Source organism: Camelus ferus, chromosome 5 (genome assembly GCF_009834535.1).
Source record: "Camelus ferus isolate YT-003-E chromosome 5, BCGSAC_Cfer_1.0, whole genome shotgun sequence".
Lineage (NCBI taxonomy): Eukaryota > Metazoa > Chordata > Mammalia > Artiodactyla > Camelidae > Camelus > Camelus ferus.
In genome coordinates this window covers 97526107-97543974 of record NC_045700.1, presented here as the reverse complement: position 1 = coordinate 97543974, position 17868 = coordinate 97526107, and the positions used below count along the sequence as shown (strand labels likewise).

General features: G+C 57.5%; 1 protein-coding gene across 2 annotated transcripts; it reads right to left on the bottom strand.

Annotated features, from left to right (window-relative positions):
- Positions 1 to 11862: 11862 nt before the first annotated feature.
- Positions 11863 to 15379, bottom strand: RTP5 (receptor transporter protein 5 (putative)). 2 transcript variants are annotated; one of them, XM_032480841.1, is made up of 3 exons: positions 14368 to 14384; positions 13634 to 13729; positions 11863 to 13476 (listed from the first exon to the last, which is right to left on the bottom strand). In XM_032480841.1, exons 2-3 carry the CDS (start codon positions 13639 to 13641, stop codon positions 12126 to 12128), a joined length of 1359 nt encoding a protein of 452 aa, XP_032336732.1. In that variant the 5' UTR covers positions 13642 to 13729; positions 14368 to 14384; the 3' UTR covers positions 11863 to 12125. The 2 variants fall into 2 exon arrangements, with proteins under 2 accessions (XP_032336732.1, XP_006181905.1); XM_006181843.3 differs by lacking the exons at positions 13634 to 13729; positions 14368 to 14384 and adding an exon at positions 15207 to 15379.
- Positions 15380 to 17868: the final 2489 nt, after the last annotated feature.

The window sequence follows — 17868 nt, the reverse complement described above, 5'->3', positions numbered from 1 at the left end:
CTCCCACAGGATCTGCAGTAGATGAGGGTTAAGGCATTGGGAGCAGAGGATGCAGGGTCCCCCAGTGCTGCCTGGACGCGAGGGCAGCCCCAAGCCTAGGGCACCTCTGCTCCCTGTGCTGGGCACAAACCCCTGCTCCCGGCAGGTCTGTGCAGGCACCTGCCGCTCTGAGCCCTCCGCAGGGGTGCCCAGGGTCCGTCCTCTGTGCTCGTCAGCCTTTCCCTAAAGTAGTGTCGCCTCTCAGGTCCCCTGTTCACCTGAACACAACAGGAGAACGCCAGCTGGCCAGCTTGGGTTTGTCCTGCTAAACTGTCGGAAGATTTTCCATAACTCACACCAAGTTTTGCCACATTCAGTTCTGTTGAATAGAGCCACACACTTTGAACATTAACTGCAACTCTGAGACATTCTCGGTACCCGAGCCAGTGTCGGGAGGTCAGAAGAACACGCTGCACAGGCAGGAACCCTCGGGGCCATGCCCAGGACAGAAAATGAAGAAACCAATCAAAGTAACAAACAGCTGATAATTGCACCAACATGGGTGAACCTCAGAAACAACCTGTGTGGTGAAAGAAGGCAGTTATGAAAAGGCACCCATCCTGCAGGTGACCTCCATGTGACATCCCAGGAGAGGCAGAGCAAGTCTGTGGTGACAGGTGGGACCCCGGTCCCCTCTAGGCCAGGGATCAGCTCCAGAGCAGCTCAGGGGCCGCGTGGGGTGCAGAGGCTCTGGATCTTGTTTTGGGTGGAGGTTACGTGACAAGCGACTCTCACAGCACATCCAGCCGAGCTCTTGGATCCACACGCTTATTGTAGTAAGTTACATCCCAAGAGGAAAGGTTTAAAAAATCAAATAGCATGGTGCACACCCACTCCTTGCCTGCTTGCCAGGGAGGAGGTGGAGGGGGCCACCTCCAGTCTAAAGGGGACACACTGCCCTACAGAGAGAGGCCCGCTGCATCCCCAGGGAGGGTGTGCGCTGAGCCCCAAAGGGGGCGGGGCCTTCTCCCACCAGGGTTCTGGGGGTCCCCGGTCTCACCCACTATCCACCATGGTCCACTGTCCCTCTCCTGCCAGTTGGACACTGACCCTGGCACACACGAGCCCAGGATAGCTTAGTGATCTTGGGTTCCTCTGCTCAGGCTGGAGAAGGGGACAGGGTCCTCCCGGCTTCACACATAGTCTTTAAGTGACGGTTCCCCATACTCCTCTACTTGTCCCTCTCTGGCCATCACTGTCCCCACATCAGCCACCACCCACTCCGTCCCTACCTTGCCCACTCAGCCACCTGCCAGCACTCACTCCCCAGACCCCAGCCCATCGTGAGAGGCTACAGAGTCACCTGGTCCTGGGATGGAAACACCCACTAGGGGTGTGTCCTCATGGCCAGCCGTTCTGGGAGCCTGGGTGGGGGGACCCGAGGAGCAGACAGGGAGCCACACCAGGGCCAGTGCAGGCCACTTGTCAGGGAACCGGGAGACGTGAAGTCAGCAGGACTGGGCAGGGGAGGAGTGGGGCCGTGGTCAATCCCCGAGGGGCCCTGCAGATGTGTCCAGGTGAGTGAGGGTCCAAGAGGCAAAATCCAGCCCAGGCGACAGTCTGGGAAGGATGCCAAGGGAGGGACAGCCCTGCACTGGCCCCACCCCAGGGACAGCCCTTGAGGGGAGCTGGGGTGCAGCCCAGTGGTCACTGCATCCCCACTCTGTGCTGGAGCAGAAGGCAGACATGAGCACAATGAATTTTCACCCAGGGAGAATGATAAATGGGCTTTTCAGCCTGGGATGGCAGGGACTTCCTGCAGAACTCAGTGTTTTGTGAGACGCCCACTGCTCAGGCCACCTGATCTGTACCATGGTCAACAGAGCAACACTCACAGCCCACCCCGGCTTGGATACCACATCTGAATCCTCAGAACCTGTGAGCATGTAGCCCTCTCAGCAAAGCGATTTCTCACGTCTCATTAAGGTGAGGCCTTGGGGTGTCAGTGTCCCAGTGTCATCACAAGAGTCCCTGTAAGAGGGAGGCAGCTCACTATCTTAGAGAGACGTCTGCACCCTCCGTGTTCATTGCAGCACAATTTACAGTAACGGACAAAGGAAACCACGCTACGTGCTAGGGAGAGGCGCAAGGTTTGCTGAGGTCATGCTGCAGGAGGGAGACGAACTTAATCCAAGGGGCGAGGGCGTTGGAGGCTTGGCTGTCACACCCAGAGGAAGGGTGGCCACACAGAACTGTGAGAAACGGCCCACCGAATTTTCTTCCGTCTGCGCACGAGAATAACTGCCTATGTTTATGGGTTTTCTGAAACGTGCTTCTAATTCTATTGCCTGGATGATGAGCTGTGCCGGGGAGTGTGGGACAAACGGCCTCGCTTTCCACAGATGCGCCTGTGGCCAGCGTCCTCCAGGGAAGGGGCGTCCAGGGGTCAGGATCCCTGCACCGCCTCCTCCTGCCCCACTGTCCTCAGCGTCCGGACCTGGGGAGACAGGCCTGGCCCCCTTCTCCATGAGCAACCCCACCCCCACACTAGCTGCAGGAAAAAGACAGGGGAGCCCAGCGGCAGAGGAAGGGGACTTGTCCCACTAGGGAAGAGGGGGCCAGCAAGAAACAAGAAACAAGAAAATGACAAAGAGCAAGGCCTCAGTCTAGCATGAGGAGGGCGTCCAGGGCTCGCACGGGAACCAGAGACGAGGGCAGCAGATCACAGAGGAAAGTGGCCCAAAGAGACCGTGGCTTTGCAGCGAGGTAGTGTGGTGCCCGGGTGGTCCCGCAGCCCCTGCCCCATCTGCCTCCTCCCCCAGCTCTCCTGGTGTGTCTCCTGCAAAACGTGTGCGCCCTGAACTCCTCCCCAGCACCTGCTTCCCAGAGAACCAGCCTGAGACGCTCAGTTCCTTACAGTAAGAGCTGCCCTGTGCTAGAGCCCACGGTGTATGCGGAAGTTACACACAAACCACAGCGGCGCAGGGACAGGCATTCAGGAAACTACACCACTGATGGGCAAACAGACTGATAGTTAAGGGTGCCTCCCGTAACCTCTGGAATAACTACCAAAAAGTGGTAGAGAGAAGCAGAGCCAAAAGGGAAAAACAGGGATTTTTTAAAAACTGAAGAAAGTTTAATTAACCCAAACAAGGCAGGAATGGAGAAAAAGAGGAAGAGAGAACAGGACAAATAAAACACAAGCACCAAGGTAAGACGGTTAGGACACAGCAAGACGGTGAGCTCACAGCAACAGCACAGATGCTCCCGTGTGGCGCAAAAAGGAAAGCACTCCAGACACCCAGACCCCACCACTGTACTTAGAACATGAGACACAGAGTGGCTAAGTGCTCGAAGGGAGACGAAGACGTTCTGTGCACACCCACGCATCAGAGAGCCATGGGGAGAGTCCTCCTGGAGCAGGGACTCCACCAGAGGGAGGGCAGCCCACATGATGAGGGCAGTGTGTCCTAAACGCTGGCGAATTTAGTAACAGAGCTCAAGACACACAAAGCAAAATCAGAACTCAGGTGAAGACAAGGCCACAGTCGTGGACGCAGAGCTCGCCGCCCTCCTGTGACTGAGAACAGGTGGACGAATCAGTCAGCCATGGGAGCCCTGCAAGCACGACCAGCCCGCAGGACACACCAACAGTCACAGGACGGTCTGCCCCACAACCGCAGAAAACATGGACCGTCCAAGTGCACAGGGACATTTACCCAGACTGAGACGTTTCCCAGAAGGGGCACAAAGGCAACCAAGCCGTGGGAGCCCATGTTCCCCGTCACGAGACAGCCAGGGGATGCAGATTAAAGCCACTCTGACACGCCGCTAACCATTACCCGCAGGTCCCGGCGCAGTGCCCAGGCCCAGCGCCCACCGACGGGCAGAAGTCGGGCTGGGGAGAGAAGCCTTCCCCTCTGATACAGAGTCACCGCTCTGTGTTTACTTAACAGCTGTTTCCAACACAGCCCAATAAAGAAAGGAAAACAGCTTCCCCTGGTTAAGCAGCGATCGTGTTTTGGCCGGACCAGTCTTCTTACAAAACCTAATTAAAAGTTAGCAGAAATAAAGAGCCTCTCGGGTCAGCACCCAGGAAGTTCTGGTGTCCGGTGTGTTTCCCAGGGGGCAGGGAGGGAGGACTGGGGTCCAGTGACAGGGACAGGGAACAGGAAAACAGGACGACTACCCTGGAGTCAAGGGCCGGAGGTGGGGAGATGTTCTGGCCATTCCGACCTAAGGCCCAAAGTCACTGCCCAGACTACCCCCCAGACCCCCCAGACTCTCTCGGGAGCCCAGAGGTGCCCCCACCAGCCAGACATCCCTGGACCTGGCCTCTCAGCCGCCCTCATGTGCCCAGAGGCTGAGAACCACGTGTCCAGGGTGGGGCAGCCTGAAGAGGACAGAGACGTGGACGGTGGCCCTGCCTCCTACCCTGGGACACCAGTGGGGTGCCGTACCCCTCGAGCACACAGGGTGGCTTCCCATGAGGATCGGCTGCTGCACCAGGTCTGCATCCCCTTCTAGCCCGCCTGCCAGGGACACGTGCAACGTGGGCCGAGGTCACCCCCTGGCGGCCCCAAGTCGGCTCTGCTGTGCCGGGGCCTTTCTCTCCCTGAGTCCACCCTCAAGGAGCGCCCTGAGGGCGTCATCGTCCAGACCCTTCTGGAGCTCCGTCAAGGCCACTCCCCGATGGGCTCACACGCCCCTGAGGGACCCGTCATCCATCTGCACCGGAGGCCGGGTCACCGAGCAGGGCTACGGCCAGCGTTGCTGTGGCCATGGTCAAGGTGGCTGGGGTGGGACAAGTGCTGAGGGTGGGATGGCAGCTGGCAGGGATGCCCAATCCAGCCCCACGTGTGAGACCCTGGAGTAGAGGAGGGACGGCATTCCTGTGACAGGTGACAGCAGGCAGGGCAGAAAGAAAACGGTCCCCTCTGCCACCTGTGCCATCCCAGTGGTTCTCCAGTTCCAGCCTCCCGGCCCCTGGCCAGTCTGCCTCCAGGGCAAAAAGATTCAGCTGTGGCCTCAGGGGTGTTGACTTCCTGACCACCTAGACTCCGGGTTGGGACAGCGGCAGAGCCTGTCTGCCTGGGCACCCAACAGACCCTGCTACGGGTCATGGTCAGGGCTCCAGCCCAGGAACGTGAAGTAGGTCACTTCCCGGGCGGCCCGACTCCATTCCTCCCGCTGGGGGCCTGACGGAGCCAAAAGTCCCCAGCAGAGTCAATCCCAGGTCCCCGTGTGCAGGGCAGCACCCGCCCCCTACACACCCAGGAAGGAAATGAGCCCTACACGTTGTAGCCACCACATCCATGGCCGTCCCCAGTGTCCCCACCAGTCACATGTGTGGCTGTCCCCAGTGTCACCACCAGTCACACACAGGGCCATCCCCAGTGCTCCCACCAGATACAAGCGTGGCCGTCCCAGTCTCCCCACCAGTCACACACATAGTCCCCAGTGTCCCCACCAGTCACACACAGAGCCATCCTCAGTGCTCCCACCAGATACATGCGTGGTCATCCCCAGTGTTCCCACCAGATACATGCGTGGCTGTCCCCAGTGCCCCCACCAGTCACACACAGAGCCATCCTCAGTGCTCCCTCCAGGTACATGCGTGGCTGTCCCCAATGTCCCCACCAGTCATACACAGGGCCATCCTCAGTGCTCCCACCAGATACGTGCGTGGCCGTCCCCAGTGTCCCCACAAGTCACACACATAGCCCCCAGTGTCCCCACCAGTCACATGCATAGCCATCCTCGGTGTCCCCACCCAGGCACGCCCCACCCAGGGCTAACACTCCACAGAGTCCCCAGAGGGCTTCTCGGGGGGAGGCCTCCCCCGTGCATGCCCCCACACCCTGAGGCTGCACACAGGAAGCAGTGGAAGGAGCCGGGTCATCACCCCGATTCCCTCCATCTGCTTCCCCGTTTTCCTCCTTCTCTACCACTAGCATGTGTCACTTTCATGATTCTCTTGGGTTTAAAGGAAACAGGACATACCCTTCTGTGCTGTCCCTGCAGCCGGGCAGCCACACTGTCACCGGGAAAGTCAGAATCCCAGGCCCACCGCAGGGCAGTGCGAGTGGGCCTCCATTGTCTGTTGAATGAATGTGTCCCGAGCTACAGGCAGACCTGCTTCATTGTGCTTCACAAATGCTGGACTTTTTACAGAGGGAAGGTCCGTGGCGACCCGGTGTCAAGCAAGTCTGTTGGCATCATCTTTCCAACAGCATTTGCTCACTTCGTGTCTGGGTTGTATTTTGATAATTCTCAATGCTTCAAACTTTTTCATTCTTATTTTATGTGTTACAGTGATCTGTGATCAGCGAGCTTCGATGTTATAATTGTCTTGGGGCATCACAAACCATGTAAGACGGCGAAATTAGTCCATAAATGTTGTGTGTCTTCTGACTGCTCCCTTGACACACCTCCCTAGACCCTGAGACACAACAATATTGAAATTAGGTCAATTAATAACCCTACAATGAGCTCCAAGTGTTCAAGTGAAAGGAAGAATCACACATCTCTCAGTTTAAATCAAAAGCTAGAAACGATTAAGCTTAGTGAGGAAGGCATATTGAAAGCTGAGACAGGTTGAAAGCCGGGCCTCCTTCACCAAACATATCGTTAGCCATGCTGTGACTGCAAAGAGAAAGTCCTTGAAGGAAAGTAAAAGGGCTGCTCCAGTGAACACACGCATCACAAGGAGAAACAGCCTCATTGCTGATCTGGAGAAAGTCTGAGTGTCTGAGAGATCAGACCACACACAACATTCTCTGAGCCAAAGTCTCACCCAGAGCCAGGCCCCAACTCTCCTCAATTCTGTGAAGGCTGAGACAGTGAGGAGGCTGCAAAAGGAGAGTCTGAAGGCAGCAAAGGTTGTTGATTCATGAGGCTAAAGGAGAGAAGCTTCTCTAGGACACTAAAGTGCAGGGGAAGCAGCCCGTGTAGATGGAGAAGCTGCGGTGAGTTCTTCAGAGGCCCACATGTTGTTCATGAAGAGGCCAGACTGAACAACAGGTTTCCAGTGTCGACGAAACAGCCTTCCACTGGAAGAGGATTTCATCTAGGACTTTTGCAGCTGGACAGGAGACGTCTCCACCTGGCTGCAAACTTCGAAGGCCACCTCTCTTGTTAGGGGCTAATGCAGCCAGTGACTTTTAGTTGAAGCCAGCGCTCAGTGACCATTCAGAAAGTCCTAGGGCCTTCAAGAATGAGGCTAAATCCACTCTGCCTGAGCTCTGTAAGTGGCATCACAAAACCCAGATGACCGCCTCTGTTTACAGCATGGTTTAAGTCCAGGGCAAGCTCCAGCTCCCCTGCCCTGTGTGTGGTGTCCCTGAAGCCCACCCTGGAAGCAGGCACCTTGACAGTCAGGTGAGCCCCCTCCCTCCAGCTTGAGGACAGGAGAGGATTGTGTCCCCTGCTTGAGTCCCTGCGGCCACTCCCAAGGGGGTAAGAAATTAAGAAGCTGACAACCAAGACTACTCTATCCAGCAAGGCTCTCATTCAGATTTCATGGAGAAGTCAAAAGCTTCACAGATAAACAACAGCTAAAAGCATTAAGCACCACCAAACCAGCTTTACAGCAAATGTTAAAGGAACTTCTCTAGTCACCAACCATAAGCAAAGAGAACAAAAAGAAGAAAGTGTGGGGAAGACTTATAAAAGATTACTTTGGCAGTTTGGGGTGTCTTATGGTTCCTTATAAATTTCGGAATTATTTGTTCTAGTTCTGTGAAAACTGCCATACTTTGACAGGGGTTGCATTGGATCTGTAGATTGCTTTGGGTAGTACGGCCGTTTTGATAATGTTGACTCTTCCAATCCAAGAGCACGAGAAATCTTTCTATTTCTTTGTATCATCTTCAATTTCTTTCATCAATGCTTTACAGTTTTAAGAGTATAGGTACCCTCCAAGGTATTTTGTTCTTTTTGATGCAATTGAAATGTTTATACCAGTTATAAAATTCTGGGTTTTGAAGTGGGGGAAAAAAGTGAACAAAGGGCTGAAAATGGCAAAATATCCTTCTGTCTTATGAGTGAGTTGTGTTCCATTACATATACATGCTGCACCTTCTTTATCCATTCATCTATTGATGTGCACTTACTATGCTTCCATATCTTGGCAATTATAAATAATGCTGCTGTTAATAGCAGGGTGTATGTATCTTTTGAATTAATTCTTATTTTGTGGTTGGCTTTATTCCTTTGATAACTATGTAAGTTTAAAAAGCTAAATCTCTAAATGTTCTTCGAAACAATGAACAGTACATATGTGTAAATTTTAAAAATACGTGCAGTATATTCTGTATATGTATTTACATGCAATCCATTGTGTATGTGCAGTCAAATTGTAACAGTTCTACCTGATAAAACTGGAAAAAAAAAAAAAGCAGAGAAAGAAAAAAAGAAATTAGGAAGCTGTTAATACTGAGTCCCCCAACTTGGGTTGAACTGAGAGTAGTTACATTTAAAACATGTCTTCCTTGAGTCCTCTTTGGGACTTTTCAGACAAAAGTAGCCGTTGCGCCATGATACTGATTTAATTAGGCCCAGCCTGGTCATTCAGGCTCCACCAGGGGCTCAGGGGCTCAGGGGCCGGCTGCCCTGGACTGGGGTCCCAGGCTCACCTTCGAGGCTTTGACCAGTGTGTCCATAGGCCTGAAGTCTCCCAGGACTAGAAGGTGGACCCAGACTCAAACAGCCCAGGTGCCTGGATGAGGTTGGGGGTGGATCAAGAGCGCATATTGCATTAGCTCTCACCTTATTATTGAATCTTAATTCTAAATGAACAAATTATTAGACAATTAAATTAAAGTTAATTATTCATGAAGACCAATGCTAGTGATGCCGAAGGCGAGTGTAGTTTGCTGGACTTTAAGGAAGCCGTCCACAGCAGCGGCGCCCAGATCGCAGGACTGCGCTTCCAGGCCGAGGCCACACGAGGGCGCCGCAGCACAATGAGGGCGGCTGGGCCGGAGCTGGAGGAGGGACCGGGAGCTGGGGGCGGGGACTGGGGGCTGGAGGAGGGGGCCGGGGCGCCCTAGAACGAGGCTGCAGGAGGGTCAGAGGGATGAGGCGAAGGTGGGAGTAGGGGAGGGGATCCACTGGACTGGGGTGGAAGGGGGGCGAGGAGGTCTGCGGGTAGTAGGACCAGGCAATCCCCCACCTTCTCCCCACGGCCGTCTCCCCCGGGGGTCCCCAGGTGGGAGCGGACTGGCGTCAACCCCGCCCAATGAGAGGAGACCCCTGGCTGGAGAACCCCCACTCCGTTGCTCCAGATATCAACCTTCCGAAGGCGGTTCTGGTGGGGCAGGGTCCCTGCGCAGCGGGAGGGTAGCTGTGATTACTGCCCCTGGGAGAGGGGGTGCTCCAGGGCGGGGGCGGGGAAGAGCGGCGCCCACGGCGGCCGGAGGGTCTGAGCCGCCCAGTGGCGGGTCCCACCCCGGGACCCCGCGGCCTCGGTCAGAAGTCCCGCCGGGCAGTGCAGCCGCGTGGGCACTGCGGCCGCGTGGGCCTGATCCCGGGACCGCACGGCCTGCAGGGGTGGGAGGTGGGTCGGGAAGGGGAGTGGAGAGGGGGCTGTGAGCCTGCTGAGGTCCCCGGGACACGGAGGGGCTCAGAGGGACTGCAGTGGTGCCCTCTCCCTTCCCCATGCCAATTCAAGGTGGCGCCCTTCCCCCATTCCCTGATTCCAGGGCCTGGGCACTGCCCACACTTCAGGCTTCCCGCTGGCTTTTACCAAATCGGGGTCCTCCTGTGTGCTCCCACCTACGGAGACACTGCTCCTCTCAGGTTCCTAGGGTGGGTGGTCCTGCAGACCCAGAGGGGCGGTGTGGGTCAGACCCTCTCCCAGTGCTCAGGGGCCCAGCGCCCATTGGGGGCCTGGAAGGCAGTGGGAGGGGCGGAGGTGAGATCAAGGTGTTCTGTGCCCGCCAGGGCCTGGGGAGGCACAGAACCCTCCTGTGAGTCCAGGCCAAGAGGCCCCGGGACCACCCACCCCACAGCCTAGCCAGGTGGTGTTGGGAGAGGGGCAGATCACTGTCTAGGGTGGCCCAGCTGACCTCCAGGGGATCCCCAGAGGCCAGGAGCTGGTGCAGGTGGCTCAGAGAAGATTCCCAAGACCTACCTGAGGACCAAGAATGACTCTGCCCCTCTGAGCCGGCTGAGGTCAGGCTCCTGGATTGAACACCTGTTTGGTGTCCGCAGGAACAGTGACCAGACCGAAACTCTCCGCTATTGCAGCATCCAGTCTAAACTATCCAGGCAAAGCCTTCATCTGAGAAATGATTCTCCGGCTTATCTAGATGTTGGAAACAGCGAAGAAGTATTTCTGGGGCATGGGTGGGGGCTGGGAAGGAGATACTCACCCCGTCAGGGGTTACACGGTAACACAGCCAGGGACAGAGGTGATGCCCAAAGGGGCCCGGCAGCCCCCACAAGGCCACTCCAGGGAAGGTCGGAGCAGCCCCCACAAGGCCACTCCAGGGAAGGTCGGAGGGCGCCGGCCCCGTGCAGGGGAACCTCCCACGTGTGACCAGGTGCGGCAGAGGGCGCCTGCCCGGTCCACACAGTGGCCACATGCAGGAACTGGAACTGTGCTCTAACTCAGAAACTCCCGACCCACCATGGACACCACCCAGGTCTTTTACACTACAGTGTAGCCCGAGAAACCAAGGTAGGAGAGTCAGCCCTGCTCTCAGATACAGGCCTCAGCCAGTGTAGACAGAACACTGAGAGTGGGAGAGTGGATTCTGTCCAAAGGGTGACAGTCTCACCCAGGGTGGAGGGTACCTGGTGGGTCTGGCGTGGGTCTTCCTGGCCCCATGGTGTCCAGGGAGGGCTCCCGCCTCATGTCTCGGGGCAGGTCTGGCTTTCCCCGTGGGATGGAACATTCCGGGGTTCTGGTGTCATGTGGGGTGAGGTCCCCGTGACCAGGCAGGCTGGGACGTGTGGTCCTGGTGCTGCCCCTTGAAGCCCTCCTCCTCCGTGTCACAGGCAGCAGTGTCTGTGCAGGAACCACCCCCAACCACCACCCGCCGGCTTCCACACTCACCTCGAGGTCAGGCCTGAGGGAAGAATCTTCCAGAGACACCCTGGCCAAGCTAGACAGAGGGCCCTGCCAGAAGGACTCCATGCACTCCCCCTCCCCATAGGCACGCCTTCCCAAACCACCTGTCCGACCCCGGGTGACCCAAGTCTCAGGCCCCGGGTCTCTGGGGCCAGCTCAGCCTGGAGAGGAGGGACAGGGTGGCTGAACCCAGCAGGCCCACTCTCATGCCCCCAGCTGCCTGGGACCCATGAGGCCCAACACCCCTGCCCTTTAGAAATAGACACCGTGGCCTTTCAGGTGGAAGTCCAGGGTGTGGCTGTTGAGTGACAGGAGGGTTTTCTGACTTCTAGCACGGATGGCATTTCTTAAACCACAGCAGTGCCGTGCTTGAGTACGTGTTCCAGGGCGCTGTGAGCAAAGTCTGGTAAAGTGCTGGTGGCCTCCTGCCCCTCCCACGGCCCCCTGCCTCCTTTCTGCGTGGAAAGTGTCTCCTCAGCTCCTGGGTGTTCCACAAAGTTGGATGTGGAGTTGGGAGGGCTGGGGGAAGGAGAGGCTTACCAACCAGACCTCAAGGGTCTTTCATCTTTTCCCAGAGTGGGTGGGCTCACAGCAAACCCCCAGGGGCCACATGGCAGTGGTGTTGGTCCCCACCTGACAGCCTCTGCTGGAAAGGCAGCGGGAGGCCTGGGTGTCCTGTCCAGGAATCCAAAAGCCATCGGGGGGAGAAGCTCCTGCCGGGACCAGGAACCCTGGGATCGGCACTTGTGCTGACCTCACCCTCCCACCTCCCACTGTCTTAAGGCCTGAGAGTGCTGCGCGGTAGCTGCTTGTTGACTTTATTTTATTGATTGGAGCATGATACTCATACAGAAAAGTTTCTGGAACACACATGGTCAGCGTGGGGCATGATCCCAGCATGAGCGTCATTAAACCACTACTCACAGCAAGAGAAGAACACGCAGCACAGAACACAGAACATGGAAGCAGGGGCGCGAGGAGGGGGCAGCTGGGGGGCGGCCAGGGCGGCAACGGGGAGGTGGCTTTGCTCTGCTGCTGCCTGGGCAGCCCTGTGGAGGGGGGTCACGCTTCACCCCCGCGGGGAGCTGTCAGGGCTGACGGTGTACAGGTACAGTATCCAGAGGACGCAGGCGGCCACGGAGACCCAGACCCAGACCTCCTCATAGGGGTCGAAGCGGGGCACACAGCAGCCTTCAACGCAGCAGAAGTCCTCCTCCCGGGGGCACCTGCCCAGCACAGACCTGCGCTGCCTCCGCTTCTGGTCACAGCCACTTTGAGGGCCACCGGCCGCGGGGCCGGAGCCCTTGTGCCGGATGACGCCAAGGACTGAGTAGGGGATGGTGATGGAGCCACTGCTCGTTGCAAGGGAGCCGCGGGCACTGGTCCCTGAAAGGGGGCCACGGCCGCCATCCTCCCCTTTGCCTTTGGTGCTGCAGGCAGAGGAAGGCCCACCTTTGCTCTGGTTGGCAAAGATGAAGGGGAAGGTGAGGGAGCCATCAAGGATGGCGGGGTCGTCCTCCTCCTCGATGAGGTCGGCCAAGGCTGAGGGGAAGGTGAGGGAGCCCTCTCCGTGGTTCGTGAGGCCGACGACATAGGGCAGGAGTTGCGGGCTGTCCCCATCAGGGGCGAGGCTCTGGCCGTGCCCCAGAGACCACTCAGGGTCCTCATCCTCATCCTCGTCGGGGATGGGCATGCAGCCCCGGCCTTTGTAGATGAAGTTTGTGGTCTCCAGGGGCTTGATGCTGCTGAGGAGGGGGCCTTTGCCGTGGAAGATGGGGGCTCTGAGGTTCACCAGAAGGCTTCTGCCCTTGGGTGTGGTCTTGGAACTGGCCGGCAGGTAGAGGGAGCCCCTGCCGATGGTGGCCTGCCCAGAGTGTTCAGCCGTGGGCCCCTTGTCCTTGCGCACAAGGGAGAAGGGGACGGTGACAACGTCCTCGTCTTCGTGGAAGAAGGTGCTGTCCTCCAAGAGGTGGGCGGTGATGGAACGGGGCGAGTAGCCCCTGGAGCGCTCGACTGCGAGGTGGCTGTTGAGGGGGGCGGGGCTGGCCGTGCTGCCCTTGCCCGCGCTGGGGCTCTTGACCTCAGGCCCCCAGGCAGGGTCTGGGGGCTTCTGGAAGAAGCAGACCCCCAGGTCGCAGGCCTCGCAGCGCTCCCCGAAACAGATCTCGGGGCACTGGTCGGCGCCGGGGCCCTCCGCGTAGCACTTCTGCACGATGAACTGCACCAGCTTGTTGAGGAAGAGCCGCACGTTCAGGAGGCTCGCCTGGCAGGTGTCTCCGCCTGGTGGGCACACCCTGCACTGCTGGCCCCAGAGGCGCATCTTCACCAGCCCCAGCCGGCTGTCCTCGTCCCACCACAGGTGGAAGAGGATGTGCACGTGGGCGGAGGACCAGCCCCACTGGCAGCGGCCACACTGGAGCCTGGGGGGAGAGGCGAGAGGGCGGGGGTGAGCGAGGGCGGGGGCCCCTGTGCCTGTACCCCACGCCCTCCCCCAGGCTGGCCCCATCTGCTAAGGGACAGAATGCAGGTGCACACCACTTGCTGCAACCCATAACCCAAAAAGCCCAGAGCAGACACCTTTTCATCAGTTGGCACCGAAACCCGTCAGGGCACAGCCTGGCCTGGTGTGCACGAGCCTGTGTGCTTGCTAACAAGTCTGCTGCTCATCTGTTGCTTGGTGACCCGAGGAAACGTCATCAGGACAGTGAGGGGAGGAAGAGCAAAGCGCCTGTGATGCCAGCCGGTGAGGGGGGGGCGGACCGGGGAAAGAAACTGGGGACCCCGTCCCATGGGCCGGAGGTGATGGGGAGACCGTGGCAGATGGAGAAGCATGGGGAGAGCCGTGCGGGGCTGGGGTCCCAGGATGACGGGCCTGCGGCTTGCTCGCCGTCTGAGAGCAGGTGAGCCAGGACCACTCCGGAGCCACGCAGTGGACCCCTCCCCCAGGTTCTCAGGCCAGAGATGAGTGACCATCTGTGGCACACACGTGTGTGAGGGAGCCCCAAGTGTGAGGGTCCACAAGCGTTCCCTGGGAAAGCTCTCCAGCACCGTCCAGTGGAACGTCCCCTGATGCTGGGATTGCTCGACGTCTGTGCCGCCAGCCTGCAGCCTCCAGCTGCTAGTGACCAGGGAGCACCTGGACACCCACAGAGCCTTAGGAACTGAACTTCCTACTTTGTTTGACTTCATTAATGAGCATGTCGAAGACTGCCCATGGCCAGTGGCTGCACGTGGAGAGGTAGGTCTGCACCACGTGACCGTGACCATCCCACCAGCTGGTATTTCCATGTTCGAGGAAACGGAAAACCAACCAGTGCTCAAGGTCCCAGTCCAGCCAGTTCAGAGCAGCTCTTCAGGGCGCTGTGGGAACAGCAGAGTTTGACTGAAGGTGCTTCTCAGATGCACTGAGGGCGGCTACTTCTTAACACCCAAGAGAGCCAGCACCTCAGTGCACACCTGGACACCCTGGGGGTCCGTGTAAGAGGGCAGCTGCCTGAGAGGTCCACACGGTGACCAGTCTGTGAGGCCCCCTCTCCCCCCGCGCCCCATCCCAGCTGGCCCCTGGGGGACCCCTGCAGGTCTGGCCCATCCCTGCAGCACTGACACCATCTGTCGTCACGATGAGGAAGAGTGAGTCTGACATGATGACCTCTGGTCCCTGGGATTCCTCACTCGGCCCCTACTTGGCCGCAGCCCAGGCCAGGACAGCCTCCTTCCTCTTAGGCCCGTGCCCCCTCCACCCATCCCCTCAGGCCCTGTCCAGTGCAGGGCCAAGCAGTGACCACCGGCACCTGCCCACCCGGCTCCCACCATCAGTGCTGCCATGGAAACGAGGAGATGCTGCAGTGAACAAGCATAGTCCTCCCCGCGGTGGCGGCCGTGACCCCGCCAGCCTCCACCTTGGCGGGGCCCGGATTGGGCTGGAGGTGGCCAGCACAGCCAGGCAGAAAGGCACTGGACAGACTTTGCTCCCCCAACACCCCCACTACCCAGAAGGGAGAAGGAGCACTGGCCCACCCGCCCACCTGTTGGGGCCAGGGCCAGCAGATGCATGCCCCTCCTCCCTCTCCCAAGGGGAGGCCACACCCAGCCAGGGCCCTTCCTTCCCAGGACCCCACCCTGCAGGCAGGAGAGCCCTGGTCAGCCGCACCTCGAAAGCCCCCTCAGTCGGTACTGGAAACCGCGGCTGTCCACATGCCCAGAGGCCAGGTTCTCCTCGGGGACCAGCTCCCAGGTGTCCTGGGGCTTCCTCTTGGCCATCAGCTGGGCCAGGGTGCTGGCCCACACGTCCACCCCGTCCATGCTGGTGCCGTGCTCCGCAGTGCAGTCTGACGGCTGCACCAGCCGGGATCTCAGCAGGCTCCCACCGCATCCCAAACCGGCCAATCGCCGCCTTGACAACGTCCAGTCTCCACGGCAACCGGGTTTGTCTCAGAGAAATGAGAAACAGGCCTGTCTTCCTGATCCTTCTGAACATTTTTTATTACGCAAGCAGGCAATTTTTATTTTAGGAAAAAATTAAAAACAAACAGATACATATAAAGAACAAAATACGACACGATAAAAATTGTCCACAGTCGTCAACGTGGTGCTGACACTCACAGGCTTTTCTGCTAATATGTACTATGAATTTTCATAATTACGTTTCACTAATGAGAAACCATATTAAACACATTGTCTCGTAGTTTCTTTCACCCAGAGCTCAGCATGGATGGTGACCCCCATCCTTGTAAATATCTGATTTTTTTCCAGTCTGCAGCTGTGGTATCGCCTGTGTGCCTTGCCCCTAACCCTGAGCAGCGCGGTGCTAATCCTGTGCCATCACAGACAAAGCTGGGAGGAACTTCAACATGTCTCACTGCACGTTTTCCCATGGTTTTTACTTTTTCAAACTTTTTTATTGGCTCGTAATGTACAGCATTTACATGTACAACATGCCTAAACCAAAATGCACAGCTTCCCAAATTACTGTGAGGTCTTAGCTCCGCACCTGAAGGAAGCCGTTCCCCACCCCAAGCTGTCTGTGCCCCACCACAGCCCCCTCACCGCAGCACTGTCCTCCCCACAGAGGCGGCCGACAGGGACCCCTGGGACCACTGAGCTCCACCACCTGAAACCAGCCGTTTTGTGGCTTTGGGCCTTCCACAGAAGGGACCCTCCTTCCGCGTCCTCTCACTGTCTTCCTCACGTGGGCTTCACCACGTGGCCCCAGGACTCAGCTGGGGGTGACGGGGAAAGATGAGGAAAGAACCGAGGAGAGTGGGCGGGGCCCAGGATACAGACATCCACAGGAGCCACCTTCCGGTGACCATCAGGACAGGTCGCGTGGAGCCCCAGGGCCAGAGGTGGTGCCCAGCACCCCCATCCACTGGGCAGCACGGCTCTGAGACAGTGCCCCAGAACTGGCCGGCTCGCATGCCCAGGAAGTAGGTTTCTCCTCATGTGCCCCAGGCCATGAAACGCCAGCTTGTGTGGCAGGACGAAAAGACTCTGACCAAATGAAACGAGGACATCTGCTGAGGGAAGCCGGCAGGGACAGCTGCCCAGTGGCTAGCAAGTGCCCAGTGCCCATGGCCTAAATGGCCCCGCAGGCAGTGGGCAAGGTAGGTCTCCCCAGGCCATCTGGCAGCCTCTTGGGAGAAAGCAAGCCTAACCCGGAACACCCCTCCTGGAATGAGGGTCATGGACTCTGTGCGTTTGGGCGGCAGGGCCCCCCCAGTCCCCTGGGCAGATGGCTGTGGACCAGCCGCCCCACTGGCCCACACAGACGGGCTGCCTGCTCTGTGTTCCCCTGCTGACTGAGGGCCACAGCACCTGCTGGACAGCCATCTCTGGTTCTAGAAGCACTGCTCCTGCCCCTGCTGGGAACAGACTTCAGGGTCTTTCCTGCAGCCCATTCATGCCCCGAGTCACTAGAAATCCCAACGTGTAAACTTAGCGTAACCATCGTCTACAGTGAATTGCCCTCTCAGAAGGACGGAGCAAACTCTCTGCCCGTGGCCTGTCTTACCTCCCTGTGGACTCCACACAGACACCGCCAGCATCCTCCCCGGATCCTCCTGTCCCCATGACTGCCTTGCTAAACTGCAGGCCGAACAGCTTCTTCTCATCTTCTCCCCGTTCCCTGGTTCTCTCCTCGTCTGTGTCCAGCCTACAGGGATCCTGTCAGTCTTACTGTCTCCGCTTCCCTTTGTCTCTTTTCAACTTTGTGACATCTTTCTGCCTTGCAGCTCAGCATGACAATGGGATACGACAGGAAATTATTGGGATGTGCTTTGGGGAAGAGTCCATAGAAGTGGGACCAGGTAACTGAGAAAAGTCCTACTCTTGCCATTCCACTTTTGCCTTCTCTGTTCACCAGTGCAGAGGTGATGGCTGGCACTCCCACAGCCACTTTAGACCACGAGGCAACTTTGCGGTTGGAAGCCTCGTGCTGAGGAAGCAGCAAGGCGAGACCCTGGACCCTTGATGGGTTGGAATCACCGTGCCACTTCAAGTTCTCCTCCCTCTGGATTTCTTTCTTTTTTTTTTTTTTTAAGCAAACAAATAAACAAACAAACTTTATTCAAGGTTTAAAGTTTTCTGTACAGAGATCTTAATTTTCTTAGTTAATTCCTAGATACTTTATATTTTTCATGATAAGTACTTATTTTATCATGTGTTTCTTTATTATCGGTTTTGAAAAATGCTATTAATTTTGTGGGTTATTCATGTAGCTGGAAAATGTGCTTATCGGTGATTCTAAAAGTGTGACTGCCGGTTTTGTTGGTTTTCCTTGTCGACCATCTCATCTTCAAAGGTCTGCTTCGCCT

Bases quoted from the DNA above. Each gene is read 5' to 3' on its own strand.
- RTP5 (XM_006181843.3), bottom strand. From the start codon at position 15,358: ATGGACGGGGTGGACGTGTGGGCCAGCACCCTGGCCCAGCTGATGGCC. The intron at 13,477-15,206 runs GTGCGGCTGACC...CTCTCCCCCCAG, and splicing joins CGACTGAGGGGGCTTTCGAG to GCTCCAGTGTGGCCGCTGCC.